The following is a 14,131-nucleotide window of genomic DNA, read 5'->3' on the forward strand; positions in this document are numbered from 1 at the left end:
ATATAATATTTTTATATGTCGCAGACACAATACGTATTACTCTCGATATTCCAATTTATACGACATAGATGTTTTTTCGTCTACTGCAAATTCTTCTTTATTCATTATAATTTATGTATTATATTATGTTGTAACTCATATTCAAGACAATCTAATTCTAATTTTAACATAGATATATCTTTTCTTTGTGCTAGTATCGATTTATTACATACATCTGTTAATATGTTCTCTTCTAATCTTCTTTTTCTATGTTGTAATTCTTGTTCTTTTTCAGTTATTTTTTCCGTTATTTTTTCTATTAATTGTTGTTTATAAATTTCTTTGTTCATACTGTTTTTTCAAATAGCGAACATATTTGTATTCTGTTTTCGAAATTATATTTATCAATTGATCTTTTTCATCATTATTTGTTTTGACTAGTTGTGATAGTTCATATTCTATATATAAGGGTCTTAATTTATTCCATGCCTTTCTTATTTTTTTACCTATATTGTTTGTTGTTATTTTAGTTTCTTTGCTTGGTATTATATTATCCTTTATAAAATGTCTTTCTGTAATATTCTCTTTTAAGTAGATCTAATCGTTGTATTTCATTAGCATTGTTTGTAATATATTCTAGATGTTCAACTTCTCTAGTTCTCAAATAATCGAATAGATTTTCTATTAGTAATATACCAATTTTGGGTGGAAGCGTTAAAGAGGAATAATTGTAGAGAGAAGAGAGTAGTGGAAGACTGATGATTTATTTATGAAGGCAAATGCCTCTTATATACACATACATAATGATCTTTCGTCTTTGCTAAAGGACGATTGGCCTTTACTATTTACTCAGTTACTTGACCTTTACTATTTACACAGTAACTTGACTCTTACTATTTATGATTAGGACCTACTGACACTATTTACTTTACGACTTTTTTACAAGAAAACAAAATAAACTTTGGCCAAATGGCCGACAATGACTATGACTAATTTTGTACAAATATGTCTATTTTTCCTTATCTTCTTCTTCTCAGCTTACTCCAGTTGTACGTCTGGGATTATGTCATCTCCTTGGTTGCACTTGGAACATATATGGTCTGGATATTTGTGACCAATTAGCTTGCAATATCTTGTCATTAGTTCTTCGGAGATAAATCCTTGTTTTAGTGACCTAGTTGTTGGAGTAGCTTCTGGTTTTAATAAGGATAAAATCCATTTCTGAACTTCATCCATATCTGATTTTCTTAATTCTTTGGAGTTTGCATAAATCATCACCTGATCTCTTGCATAATAGCTCCAAATGGCATTGCCATTTAAATAATTGTTTGCTAGCTCTTGTATAATTGTAGCTATACCAATTATTCTTTTATTTGCATAAAAGTTAGGTATTTCTACTTTTGGTATCTCATTTTGTTTTTCTATCTCTTCTGGAATAATCATATCTCTGGTTAATCCTATCTTTACCACCTGTATTGGTGATTTTATTTCTTCGTATAGTATCTCTGCTGGTGCTGTATAACATTTTATATAGAATAAATTTCCTTTGGTAATTCTTTTATATGTTAAAAATGCTCTATGTAGTTCTGGTATTCCGGCTATTTCTTCTCCGGTATATGTGTATACTGTATTTAATAGTCCGTAGTTATAACATGTTTTTACTAGGTTGGGGTTGGTCTTAGGTTGTGCAATAAGTTTGTTATATCCTTGTAGTTTCTGGGTTATATAGTCTTCTTCGGAATTTTTTGTTTGTATGGATCTTGGGTTTAGGTTTAAAAAGTTTTGGATTTTGTATAGGTTTTCAATGTAGGTTTGGGATATATGGTTATATATTTTCTTTTCTTTGTGTAGGCTTGCTGCATATGTAGATGTTTGTGGTGCTGGGGCATCTACTATCTGTGCCTTTGGAATAAATGGTTTTGTAAATAAGTTGTTTAAGTTTGTATTTTTTGATGTAGTTTTTTCCATAGCTGCTGTACTTGTACCTGCAACATTAGCAATGTTAATGTTATGGGTTTTAAGGAGTTTCCCAACATCTCCTTGTAGCTCTGGAATTTTAGCGTCTTCCGATCGACGTAACTCTACATGTTGGCGTAGCTCCGCATATTTATAGTCATGCTGCTGACTATTAGCTTTTAGATTTTGTAACTCTTTTCCCATACTGTCCACCTTCGTAGAAAGTGTTTTAATAGCTTTGAGTATTTCTTCTGTCGTATCTGGTTCAGTTTGTGTTCCTTTTTCTTGATAGGTAATCTGCAACAAGATTTTCATTAGTTTTTATAATTTCAATTGTAAATGTAAAATTTAATATATTCAATACTAATCTCCTTATTTCTTTTGTTGTAACTGAATCATCTAACTTTTTTGTTATCCACCATTTTACCTGTGTGTTATCTGTTCTTACAATAAATTTATTGTAAACTATATATGGTTCAAATGCTAATAAACATTTATATAATGCAAATAATTCCTTTCTGTTTATTTCCCATTTTGTTTGTGCCTCAGTATATGATCCTGAGCAATACCTGCAATGGTGTTCTATCTTTTCTTTGTCATATTTATATTTTAGTACTCCTCCATAACTGTGATCGCTTGAATCTGTTTCAATTATATATGTGAATGTTCTACTTTCATCAGGAAAATATAATTTTGGTAATTTTTTGCATAATTTTTTAATATTTTTTATGTGTTCTTTATCTTTGTTGTCAAAATGATATTCAATATCTTTTTTGAGTTTTTTGTATAATGGTTTTAAATGTTCTGCTAATTTTGGTATATATTCCCTTACTTGATTTACTAATCCTAAGAATGATTGTAATTTCTTTTTTGTATCTATATTTTCATCTATAGTAATTATTTTTTGTACTATGTGAGTTTGCATTTTTATTCCATTTTTATCTATTTGTATTCCTAGAAATTCTATCTGTGGTTTCATAATTTCTGCTTTACTTTTACTTAAACTTATACCTGAGTGTTTGATTATATGTATAAATTTTTCTAATAATCTTATATGTTCATCTTGTGTTTTAGAATATAATAATATATCATCTATATATATAACACAATTTTCTAGCTGGTTAAAACAGTTATCCATAAAATGTTGATATCTACCTGGTGCATTTTTATATCCAAATGGTAATACATTCCATTCATAAAATCCTTGTGGTACTGTAAATGCTGTTAATTGTTTAGATTCTTCTTCTAGTTTTAGATGGTAAAATCCTGATTTACAGTCAAATTTACTAAAATAGTTATATCCTTGTATCTGTCTTATTTTAAGTATTTTATTTGGTATTGGGTAGTTGTATGTTTTAGTTTTGGCGTTTAGATTTCTGTAATCTATAACCATTCTACTTTTACCTCTTTTTTGTTCACTGTGTTTTATAACTATAAATGCTGGGCTTGTGTGCTTACTGTTACTTTCCTGTATATAATTCTTTTCCAGTAATTCATTTATATGTATTTTAAATTCTTGTAAATCATCGAAATTATATTTTAACGGTTTCTGTGTTATTATGCTATTTTCGTCTATTAGCTCAATTTTTACCTTTGTTTTATGTTTTTCCCATCCTTGTAATGGGTCTTCATTGTATAGTTGTTTTAGTTGTTCATTAATTATTTGAACTCTGTCTATTGTAAATATGATTATTTCCAATTGCGTTTCTTGTTCTTTATCTATATTTTTCATTTCTTGGTTTATTTTTTCACTACCTTTTATCCATTCCATAGCTTTTCGTTGTTTATTTTTTACCCTTTTTGCTCCTATTTTATTGCCACATGGTGTAGTAAGCCACCAGTGTGTTTTTGTTATTATATGTGGGTAAAATTTATCTAAAAATGGCATTCCTAGTAACATATCTTTTGTTGTGAACTCAAAATTATAGATTTCTTCTATTATTAGTATTTTATCCCATATTTGTATCTTTATATTTTTTGCTTTGTATTTTATCATACTTCCTTCATTATTAAATCCTGTTACTACCATAGGTGTTTTTAGTTTTTCCCATTTATCTTCTGGTAGACAATTATATTTACATATGTTTGCTTCTGCTCCTGTATCTATCATAGGTGTATAATATCTGTTGTAATATCCTTCTACAATAATTTTCGCAAGAATAAATATTTTCATTATTCATTTTGTTCTTTTTATGATTATTTTCTTATTTTGACAAGTTATTGTTAATTGTTCATTTTCTATTTTGTATGGCTTAACTTTTTCTAACCATTTTATTCCTAACGTGATATTATAATTTCCTTCGTATATTTTAAATTGTAATTTTAATGGAATTCCTCCTATAATTATTTCTTTTTCTGTTGTTTCTTCGTTTGTGTTTATTATTTCACTGGGTAATCCAGGGTATGTGTGTCCTGTTTTTATAATTTCTTCTTCTAATACTAGTTCTCTTGTTATATGATTTTCTTCTTGTCCTGTATTTATTAAGATTTTATATTTTCTTTGATCCATTATTCCTGTTATAAAATAGTGGTTAGGTGTTATTTCTTCTAATAATTCTTGAGGCATTTCATATTTTCTTTTAGATGTACTCATTCTTGATGAGGTAGCTCTTGTTAGTGTATTTGGTACGCTTGAAGTACTTAATCTTTCTTTTACTATTTCTAAATCTTCTTCCATGTCAATTTCTTTATAGCTGTAGTCATTATTGTCTATTACAGTAATTATTTTTTCGAAAGGATTTTCTATTTTTATTTTATCAATTTTATTTCTTGCCGTTATTTTATGTTTTGTGGTTAATATATATAGATTTTTACATCTTGCTGTAAATATTTTACTTCCTGGTGCTAACTTTATTCCTGATAATTTCCAATATAGTACTAATGATTTATCTATGTTTGTATCTGTTAATGCTACTGTGTAATTAGCACTTATTATGAATTTAAATTTTTGGTATATTAAATTTCCTCTAACTGCACTGATTACGCTTTTTTCTATAGGATGTATTATTCTGTCATCTGCTAGATATATTTCAATGGGTGTATCTATTCCTTCTCTGAAACAAGCTTTTATCAGTATTTCTGTTCCTCCTAAATGTACATATTTTATATCTGCTTTATTTTTTATATTTTGTATTTCTTTATTTATTATTCGTTTGTTTATTATAGGTATATATGCTTTTCCACTTGTATATTTACAATCTATGGCATGTTCTTTCTGACTAACTACATAATATTCTTCTTTTCGTCTTTTAAACAAATTTTTTAATAAGGATGTTTCAAGTATCTTTTCAACGCTTAAATCTAATTCTTTTCCTTTTATTTGTTCAAAAATTGTGTTATCAAATATGATTTTTTGATGTGATATTTCTTCATTTTCATAATTTTCTTCAGTTATTATTTTTATTTCACTTTCTGACATTATTCTTCATTTATTTCATCATTATCTGTATTAGTATTTTCTTCTTCATTTTCAGTTTCTATATCTGATACTTCGTATATACTATCATTTTCACTTAATTCATAGTCTATGTATTCTATTTGCATATATTTTTCTTCGTCTATAATTAATTCTGCAATTTGTTTTCTTTTTAGGTTTTTTGGTAATTTACAATTTTTAGCTATGTGTCCTATTTTTCCACAATTGTAACAAGTACATTGGGATATTTTCCTCTTTGGTCTATATGGTCTTTTTGTTTTATAATTTTTTATATAATATCTTCTTCTTGGTTGTTTATATTTATACTTAGTTTTATTTTTTGTGTAATTTTTATATCTTTTACTTTTCTGTTTTTTATATGTGCATCCAAATTGTGGTGCCATTTTATTTTTGCAACACGATAAGTTTTTATTTAATACTTTTTCCATTTTTAATTTTTCTTTTTGGCTTTCACATAATTGTGTAAACCATTGAGATAAGAATTTTATTCTAGATCCTAAAGTATCTGTAAGCCCTTCATTCTCCCAATCTTTAATTACTTTTGTACTAAATGGTTCTGGTAATTTTGTAAAATATTGGTGTCTTACTTCTTTTGCTTCATTAAGATTATATTTTGCTTTGTAGTAATATTCTTTAAATGCGCAAGTGTATTCTTCTATAAAACACATTTTACATATAGCTAATTTTGTCATAAGTTGCCTGTTTATTATTTTTTCTTTATTTTGTTCTTTTACATCTGTGGTCATACCTCCGAATTCACTTCTTATCGTCAATTCGTATTTATCTAATATTTCTATATTTGTTGCTAAAGAAGTTCCATCTAATTTTGTATTATTTCTAAGTACTTCTAAACTTTCTGGGGGTAGATTTTCTATCCATAATTTAACTGTTCCTACAAATGTTCTTTCTATATATCTTGGTGTTTCTGTTGTACTTATTTTGTTATCTATCAGTTGTTTAGATATATTTCCTGTCCATAGTAACATTACTTTATTTATATCTGTTACACAATCTAGGTCTAAGAAATTATATTGTTCATTTGCTGGTTTTGGTATCCAATTTTTATTTAATCTACTGTTCCATATCGTATTAGCTCTATCTGACTGTTGATAACTTTCTGTATAATAAGTTGGTTGTGCCCTTCTAGGACTAGTTCTGGGACTATTTCTTGGACTATTTCTTGGACTATTTTCTGGTTTAACTCCTGATGTACTAGGTCTATTTGTATCTCCTGTATTTATTTCTAATTTCTTTAGTTTGTTTGTCTGTTCCAAGATTTCTGTATATGTTTCACTTATATCACTTATTTCCGATTTTTGGTCATTTTCATTTTCATCTATTTCATTTAATTCAAGATCTTCATCTAATTTTTGTCGTACTTCGTTTATTTTATTTTTTAATTCTTTTTCTAGTTCTTTTTCTTTTTCTATTTGTTTTGCTTTTTGTTTTTCTTGTCTGTTCCAAGATTTCTGTATATGTTTCACTTATATCACTTATTTCCGATTTTTGGTCATTTTCATTTTCATTTATTTCATTTATTTCAAGATCTTCATCTAATTTTTGTCGTACTTCGTTTATTTTATTTTTTAATTCTTTTTCTAGTTCTTTTTCTTTTTCTATTTGTTTTGCTTTTTGTTTTTCTTCATATAATAATCTTAATTTTGCTAATTCTTTTTCTAGTTCTTCTATTCTTGTATTTTTTATTTCTTCTACGTATTGTACTTCTTGTTTTGCTTGTATTTTTATTTTTTCTATTTCTTTTGATCTGTCTATTTCTTCATTTTCTTTTGTTATTCTTACCATAGCTGTTAAACTATCTTCTAATTTTGCTGTTTCTCTTTCTAACATTAAGTATAGATTATTTCCTAAAGATCATAACTTTTTTTTATTTTAAGTTGTTAATTATCATAATTTATAGTATTTTAATGCAATTTGCAAATATATAAATTATTGAAAATGTCTTTACCTCTATTCAATTTATGTGGTGAAAATGAAATCTGAACAGTCAATTAAATTATTTGATTGTACATTTTTGTATATGTTTTTTCAAAAATAATTTGAATTTTTAATTATCATGATTTATAATATCTCTAATTAAGAAATATTTTTGCTGGAAATTTATTTTAAATAATTTATACTTAAATTACAAAATTGTCTTTTAATACAATTATAATTTTAAGAAGCACATATGTCGATGAAGACATGCATGCTTCTAGCCTCTTCTACTAATTTATATATGTATAACTTACATAAATCTCATTGTGTAAAGAGTAAATTATATCTTATTCCTACTTTTTTTAATTATAATTTCCTTATTTGTACCTTTTGAATACATAAGTCACCAATCGGATACATTAATTTCAATACAAACAAAATCTTTTTGTTGCACTAAAAGGGAATAAAATTTGAAAATTAATTAAATCCCAATAGTTACGCTTACATTTCGTCTTACTGTCAATCATCATAGGAAAATCCTAAGAAGAAATTCAAAATTTCAAATTGATCCCTCCGTTCAACAAAGAAACCTTTTATATTTGATTTTAAAAAATTATTGAAATATATATATATATATATATGAAAAGCAGAAACTTAATATGTTGATGTGGCACACTTCTTTGATCAATATTTGTGTTTTTCTTTTTTTCTCATTTTTTTTGACATTTTAATTATCATCCATTCTCATATAATAGTAACAGAATATTAATCTGACTAGCATTTAATGAATAAAAACCTCATCCACGTTACGCTCATAAATTATCCATTTTTTAATCGTTCATTTCACAATCCACGCATCACAATTACTTTTTTATAAATGGCATTAAATCAGCCCAGCGCTTTTTTCCCTAAAAAAGTAATTGTTCTTTCTTCCACTTTTAACTTCTTTAAATTCACCATCTTTCTCATTTTTTTTTCTATACTGGCAAATCCTCTTTCTTATACTCACCCTTTACCTTGTGGAGTCCATACCCATTGTAGATAAACACAAGGAAAGTTAAAATGTAGAAATGGTTGAATTTTGTTTGTTGCTTATTGTTAAAGTTTACAAATGCTGCAACAAAATTCAAAGCTCACCATTTTTTTTTTCAACTAAAATCTTAGCAAGATTTCTACATAGGTGAAAAGGTTGAAATCTTGTGTTTCTTGTGATGTCACTGATGACATCATTAGGAGTAGATTTTTTTATAAATAGATAGCTCTTGCTCATTTCAAAAGGCACCAAAAAGAATTACAAAGGAGAGAAAGAAGAGTGAGGCATCACAGAGGAAAATAATCTTTGAGGAAAAATAGAGAGTGTGAGCGATATTGTAGTGAGGTGGAAAAATCAAAAGAGTGTTATTTCTTTTGAATGTGTAGTGGTCTTTGGAGTTTTACTCAGACATGCAAGTGTAAAATCCTTACTATAGTGATATTCGTTGCTCCTCTCGGGTCGTGGTTTTTCCCTTATTTAGGAGGGTTTCCACGTAAAATCTTGGTGTCATTATTTCTCTTTTATTCTCGTTGATTAACCGTATTGTTGTGTTCCGTATTTATTGCCTTTATTACCGCAAATATTATTTCTGTGACGAATTTATTCCCAACAATTGGTATCAGAGCACAGGTTCTGCTCATTTACAGAAATATTTTTTGCAACTTATTGTACTATACTAAATAAAAAAAATGTCTGGAGTAAAGTACGAGGTAGCAAAATTCAACGGTGATAGCGGTTTCTCAACGTGGCAGAGAAGGATGAAAGACTTGCTCATTCAACAGGGTTTGCACAAGGCACTAGGCGGTAAATCCAAAAAGCTCGAATCCATGAAACTTGAGGATTGGGAAGAAATGGATGAAAAGGCTGCTAGTGCAATCAGATTGCACTTAATAGATGATGTAGTTAATAACATCATTGATGAAGAGAGTGCATGTGGCATTTGGACAAAATTAGAAAATCTATACATGTCCAAAACGCTGACAAATAAATTGTACCTAAAGAAGCAGTTATATGCGCTACATATGGGTGAAGGTACAAATTTTTTGTCTCATTTAAATGTACTTAATGGACTAATCACGCAGCTAGCAAACCTCGGAGTAAAGATCGAGGATGAAGATAAAGCCATAGTGCTCCTAAACTCGTTGCCATCTTCCTACGATACTTTAGCAACAACCATTTTACATGGTAAGGACTCTATTGAGTTGAAGGATGTCACATCAGCCCTTTTGCTTAATGAGAAGATGAGAAAAAGGCCTGAAAATCACGGACAGGCTCTCATCATGGAAAGTAGAGGCAGAAGTTACCAAAGGAGCTCAAGTAACTATGGTAGATCCGGAGCTCGTGGAAAGTACAAGGTCCGATCAAAATCGAAGGCCAGAAATTGCTACAATTGCGATCAACTTGGGCACTTCAAAAGAGATTGTCCGAATCTAAAAAGGGGCAAAGGGGAAAGCAGCGGCCAGAAGAATGATGACAACACAGCTGCCATGGTGCAAAATAATGACAATGTTGTTCTCCTCATAAATGAGGAAGAACAATGCATGCACTTGGCAGGTATAGAGTCGGAATGGGTGGTCGACACACAGCATCTTATCATGCCACACCGGTAAGAGATCTTTTTTGCAGATATGTAGCTGGTGATTATGGCAATGTGAAAATGGGTAACACAAGTTACTCAAAGATTGCGGGGATCGGAGACATTTGCTTAAAAACAAATGTTGGATGCACATTAGTGTTGAAAGATGTGCGCCACGTACCTGATTTGCGGATGAACTTGATCTCGGGAATTGCTTTGGACCAAGATGGATATGAGAACTACTTTGCAAATAAAAAATGGAGACTCACTAGAGGGGCATTAGTGATTGCAAAAGGAGTTGCTCGTGGCACATTATACAAGACAAATGCAGAAATATGCCAAGGTGAATTAAATGCGGCTCATGAAGAAAATTCTGCAGATTTATGGCATAAAAGAATGGGTCATATGAGCGAGAAATGATTGCAAATCCTTTCCAAAAAGTCACTCATCTCTTTTGCCAAAGGTACAACGATAAAATCGTGTAACTACTGCTTATTTGGTAAACAACATAGAGTCTCATTTAAGACATCATCTGAAAGAAAGTCGAATATACTTGATTTGGTATATTCTGATGTTTGTGGTCCAATGGAGATAGAATCGATAGGAGGTAATAAATACTTTGTTACCTTTATTGATGACGCTTCTCGAAAATTGTGGGTTTATATCTTGAGAACCAAAGATCAGGTGTTTCAAGTATTTCAAAAGTTTCATGCTCTGTAGAAAGAGAGACAGGTCGAAAGCCAAAACGTCTCCGAACCGACAATGGAGGTGAGTACACTTCAAGAGAATTTGAAGAGTACTGTTCAAACCATGGAATCAGACATGAAAAGACAGTTCCTGGAACCCCACAACACAATGGTGTAGCTGAGAGAATGAATCGCACCATTGTTGAGAAGGTGGAAAGCATGCTCAGAATGGCTAAATTACCCAAGACATTCTGGGGTGAAGCAGTTCGGACAGCGTGTTATCTTATCAATCGTAGTCCATCAGTTCCGTTGGACTTTGACATTCCGGAGAGAGTTTGGACCAACAAAGAGATGTCTTACTCGCACCTAAAGGTGTTCGGTTGCAAAGCTTTTGCACATGTACAGAAGGAGCAACGAACCAAGCTAGATGATAAATCAGTTCCTTGCATATTCATCGGATGGAGATGAAGAATTCGGGTACAGACTATGGGATCTTGTAAAGAAGAAGGTCATCAGAAGTAGAGATGTAATCTTTCGAGAAAGTGAAGTTGGAACTGCTGATGATCTATCCGAAAAGGCCAAGAAAAAGAATGGTATAGTCCCTAATCTTGTTACCATTCCTTCTTCTTCTAACCATCCCATAAGTGCAGAAAGTACGATTGATGAAGTTGCTGAGTATGAAGAGCAAACTGATGAGATTGTTGAGCAGGGGGAGCAACTTGGTGATAATACCGAGCAAAAGGAGTACCCAGAAGAAGAACAATCTCAACCTCTGAGGAGATCAGAAAGACAAAGGGTAGAATCAACTAAATACCCTTCCTCAGAGTATGTCCTTATCAATGATGAAGGTAAGCCAGAAAGTCTTAAGGAGGTGTTGTCTCATCCAGAAAAGAGCCAATGGATGAAAGTCATGCACGAAGAGATGGGATCTCTACAGAAAAATGGCACATACCAGCTAGTTGAACTTCCAAAAGGAAAAAGACCACTTATGTGCAAGTGGGTCTTTAAACTCAAGAAAGATGGAAATGGCAAGTTGGTGAGGTACAAAGCTCGATTGGTTGTAAAAGGCTTCGAACAAAAGAAAGGTATTGATTTTGATGAAATTTTTTCACCTGTTGTCAAAATGACTTCTATTCGAACTATTTTGAGCATAGCAGCTAGTCTAGATCTTGAAGTGGAGCAATTGGACGTGAAAACTGCATTTCTTCACGGAGATTTGGAAGAAGAAATTTATATGGAGCAACCAGAGGAATTTGAAGTATCTGGAAAGAAACACATGGTGCGCAAATTGAATAAGAGTCTTTATGGGTTGAAACAGGTCCCAAGGCAATGGTACAAAAAGTTTGACTCTTTCATGAAAAGTCAAACGTACACAAAGACCTATTCTGATCCATGTGTATACTTCAAAATACTTTTCTGACAACAATTTTATTATTTTGTTGTTATATGTGGATGACATGTTAATTGTAGGACAAGACAAAGAACTGATTGCAAAGTTGAAGAAAGATTTGTCCAAGTCATTTGACATGAAAGACTTGGGCCCAGCACAACAAATTCTAGGGATGAAGATTGTTCGAGAACGAACAAAAAGAAAGTTGTGGCTATCTCAAGAGAAGTACATTGAACGTGTACTAGAACGCTTCAACATGAAGAGTGCTAAACTTGTTAGCACGCCTCTTGCGAGTTATCTGAAGTTGAGCAAACAGATGTGTCCTACAACAAAAGAGGAGAAAGAGGGAATGGCTAAAGTTCCTTATTCTTCAGCAGTGGGGAGTTTGATGTATGCGATGGTGTGTACAAGACCTGATATTGCTCATGCAGTTGGTGTTGTTAGCAGATTCCTTGAAAATCCTGGAAAAGAACACTGGGAGGCAGTTAAGTGGATACTCAGGTATCTAAGAGGTACCACAAGAGATTGCTTGTGTTTTAAAGGATCTGATCCAATCTTGAAGGGCTATACTGATGCTGATATGGCAGGTGACCTCGATAATAGAAAATCCACTACTGGATATTTGTTTACATTTTCAGGGGGAGCTATATCATGGCAGTCAAAGTTGCAGAAGTGTGTCGCACTCTCTACAACTGAGGCAGAATATATTGCAGCTACTGAAGCTGGCAAAGAGACGGTATGGCTGAAACGATTTCTTCAAGAACTTGGATTGCATCAGAAGGAGTATGTCGTCTATTGTGACAGTCAGAGTGCAATAGATTTGAGCAAGAACACCATGTACCATGCAAGGACGAAGCATATTGACGTGAGATATCACTGGATTCGTGAAAAGATAGAGGACGGATCTATGCAGGTCATGAAGATCCCTACTAGTGAAAACCCTTCAGATATGCTGACCAAAGTGGTATCAAGGGACAAGTTTGAGCTATGCAAAGAACTTGTCGGCATGCACTCAAGCTAGAAACCTAGAGCTACCTCCCTCAGGTGAATGGGTATGGAGGGGGAGATTTGTGGAGTTCATACCCATTGTAGATAAACACAAGGAAAGTTAAAATGTAGAAATGGTTGAATTTTGTTTGTTGCTTATTGTTAAAGTTTACAAATGCTGCAACAAAATTCAAAGCTCACCATTTCTTTTTTCAACTAAAATCTTAGCAAGATTTCTACATAGGTGAAAAAGTTGAAATCTTGTGTTTCTTGTGATGTTACTGGTGACATCATTAGGAGTAGATTTTCCTATAAATAGAGAGCTCTTACTCATTTCAAAAGGCACCAAAAAGAATTACAAAGGAGAGAAAGAAGAGTGAGGCATCACAGAGGAAAATAATCTGTGAGGAAAAATAGAGAGTGTGAGCGATATTGTAGTGAGGTGGAAAAATCAAAAGAGTGTTATTTCTTTTGAATGTGTAGTGGTCTTTGGAGTTTTACTCAGACATACAAGTGTAAAATCCTTACTATAGTGATATTCGTTGCTCCTCTCGGGTCGTGGTTTTTCCCTTATTTAGGAGGGTTTCCACGTAAAATCTTGGTGTCATTATTTCTCTTTTATTCTCGTTGATTAACCGTATTGTTGTGTTCCGCATTTATTGCCTTTATTACCGCAAATATTATTTCTGTTACGAATTTATTCCCAACATACCTCTCAATTTCTTTCTACTATTCAACAACAATTACAACATAATTAATGTGTGAGTTTTCACAAGTGAATGCGGACCTTTGTTTTGGTAAAATCAGGGGCAAGTGTTGTATTGCAGATCCATGTCTACTAACAAGATATTATGTTCAGTACGAAGAAAAACGGGGCCTCTAAAATTTGCAATATTAATTATATTGTTCTTGAACTTTTAAAGCATTACGAGGCAAAGACTCTTAGTAAATTTTGTTTTGATTATTTTAGTACATGATAAATTTTTTGATGTTCTTGAATATTCATATTTAGTACCAATGTCTCGCTATGTTTCTGTTAGCAGATAGTGTCTTAAGAAGATGTCCTTTAGTATGTTGATTTCTGTTTATTGAGTTGTTACAGTTGTTTCATTAAAACTTAATCTACTTGTCTAAGGCATTTTGTTATAGATTG

The 14,131-nt window shown here is 31.3% G+C and overlaps 1 protein-coding gene across 1 annotated transcript; it reads right to left on the reverse strand.

Moving 5' to 3' along the window:
- Nucleotides 1-724: 724 nt before the first annotated feature.
- LOC107001822 lies at nucleotides 725-3,870 on the reverse strand. The gene has a single exon (XM_015199782.2). The coding sequence runs from the start codon at nucleotides 2,248-2,250 to the stop codon at nucleotides 1,018-1,020; it is 1,233 nt and encodes a 410-aa protein (XP_015055268.1). The 5' UTR covers nucleotides 2,251-3,870; the 3' UTR covers nucleotides 725-1,017.
- Nucleotides 3,871-14,131: the final 10,261 nt, after the last annotated feature.

The sequence above is a fragment of the Solanum pennellii genome, chromosome 10 (assembly GCF_001406875.1).
Source record: "Solanum pennellii chromosome 10, SPENNV200".
Lineage (NCBI taxonomy): Eukaryota > Viridiplantae > Streptophyta > Magnoliopsida > Solanales > Solanaceae > Solanum > Solanum pennellii.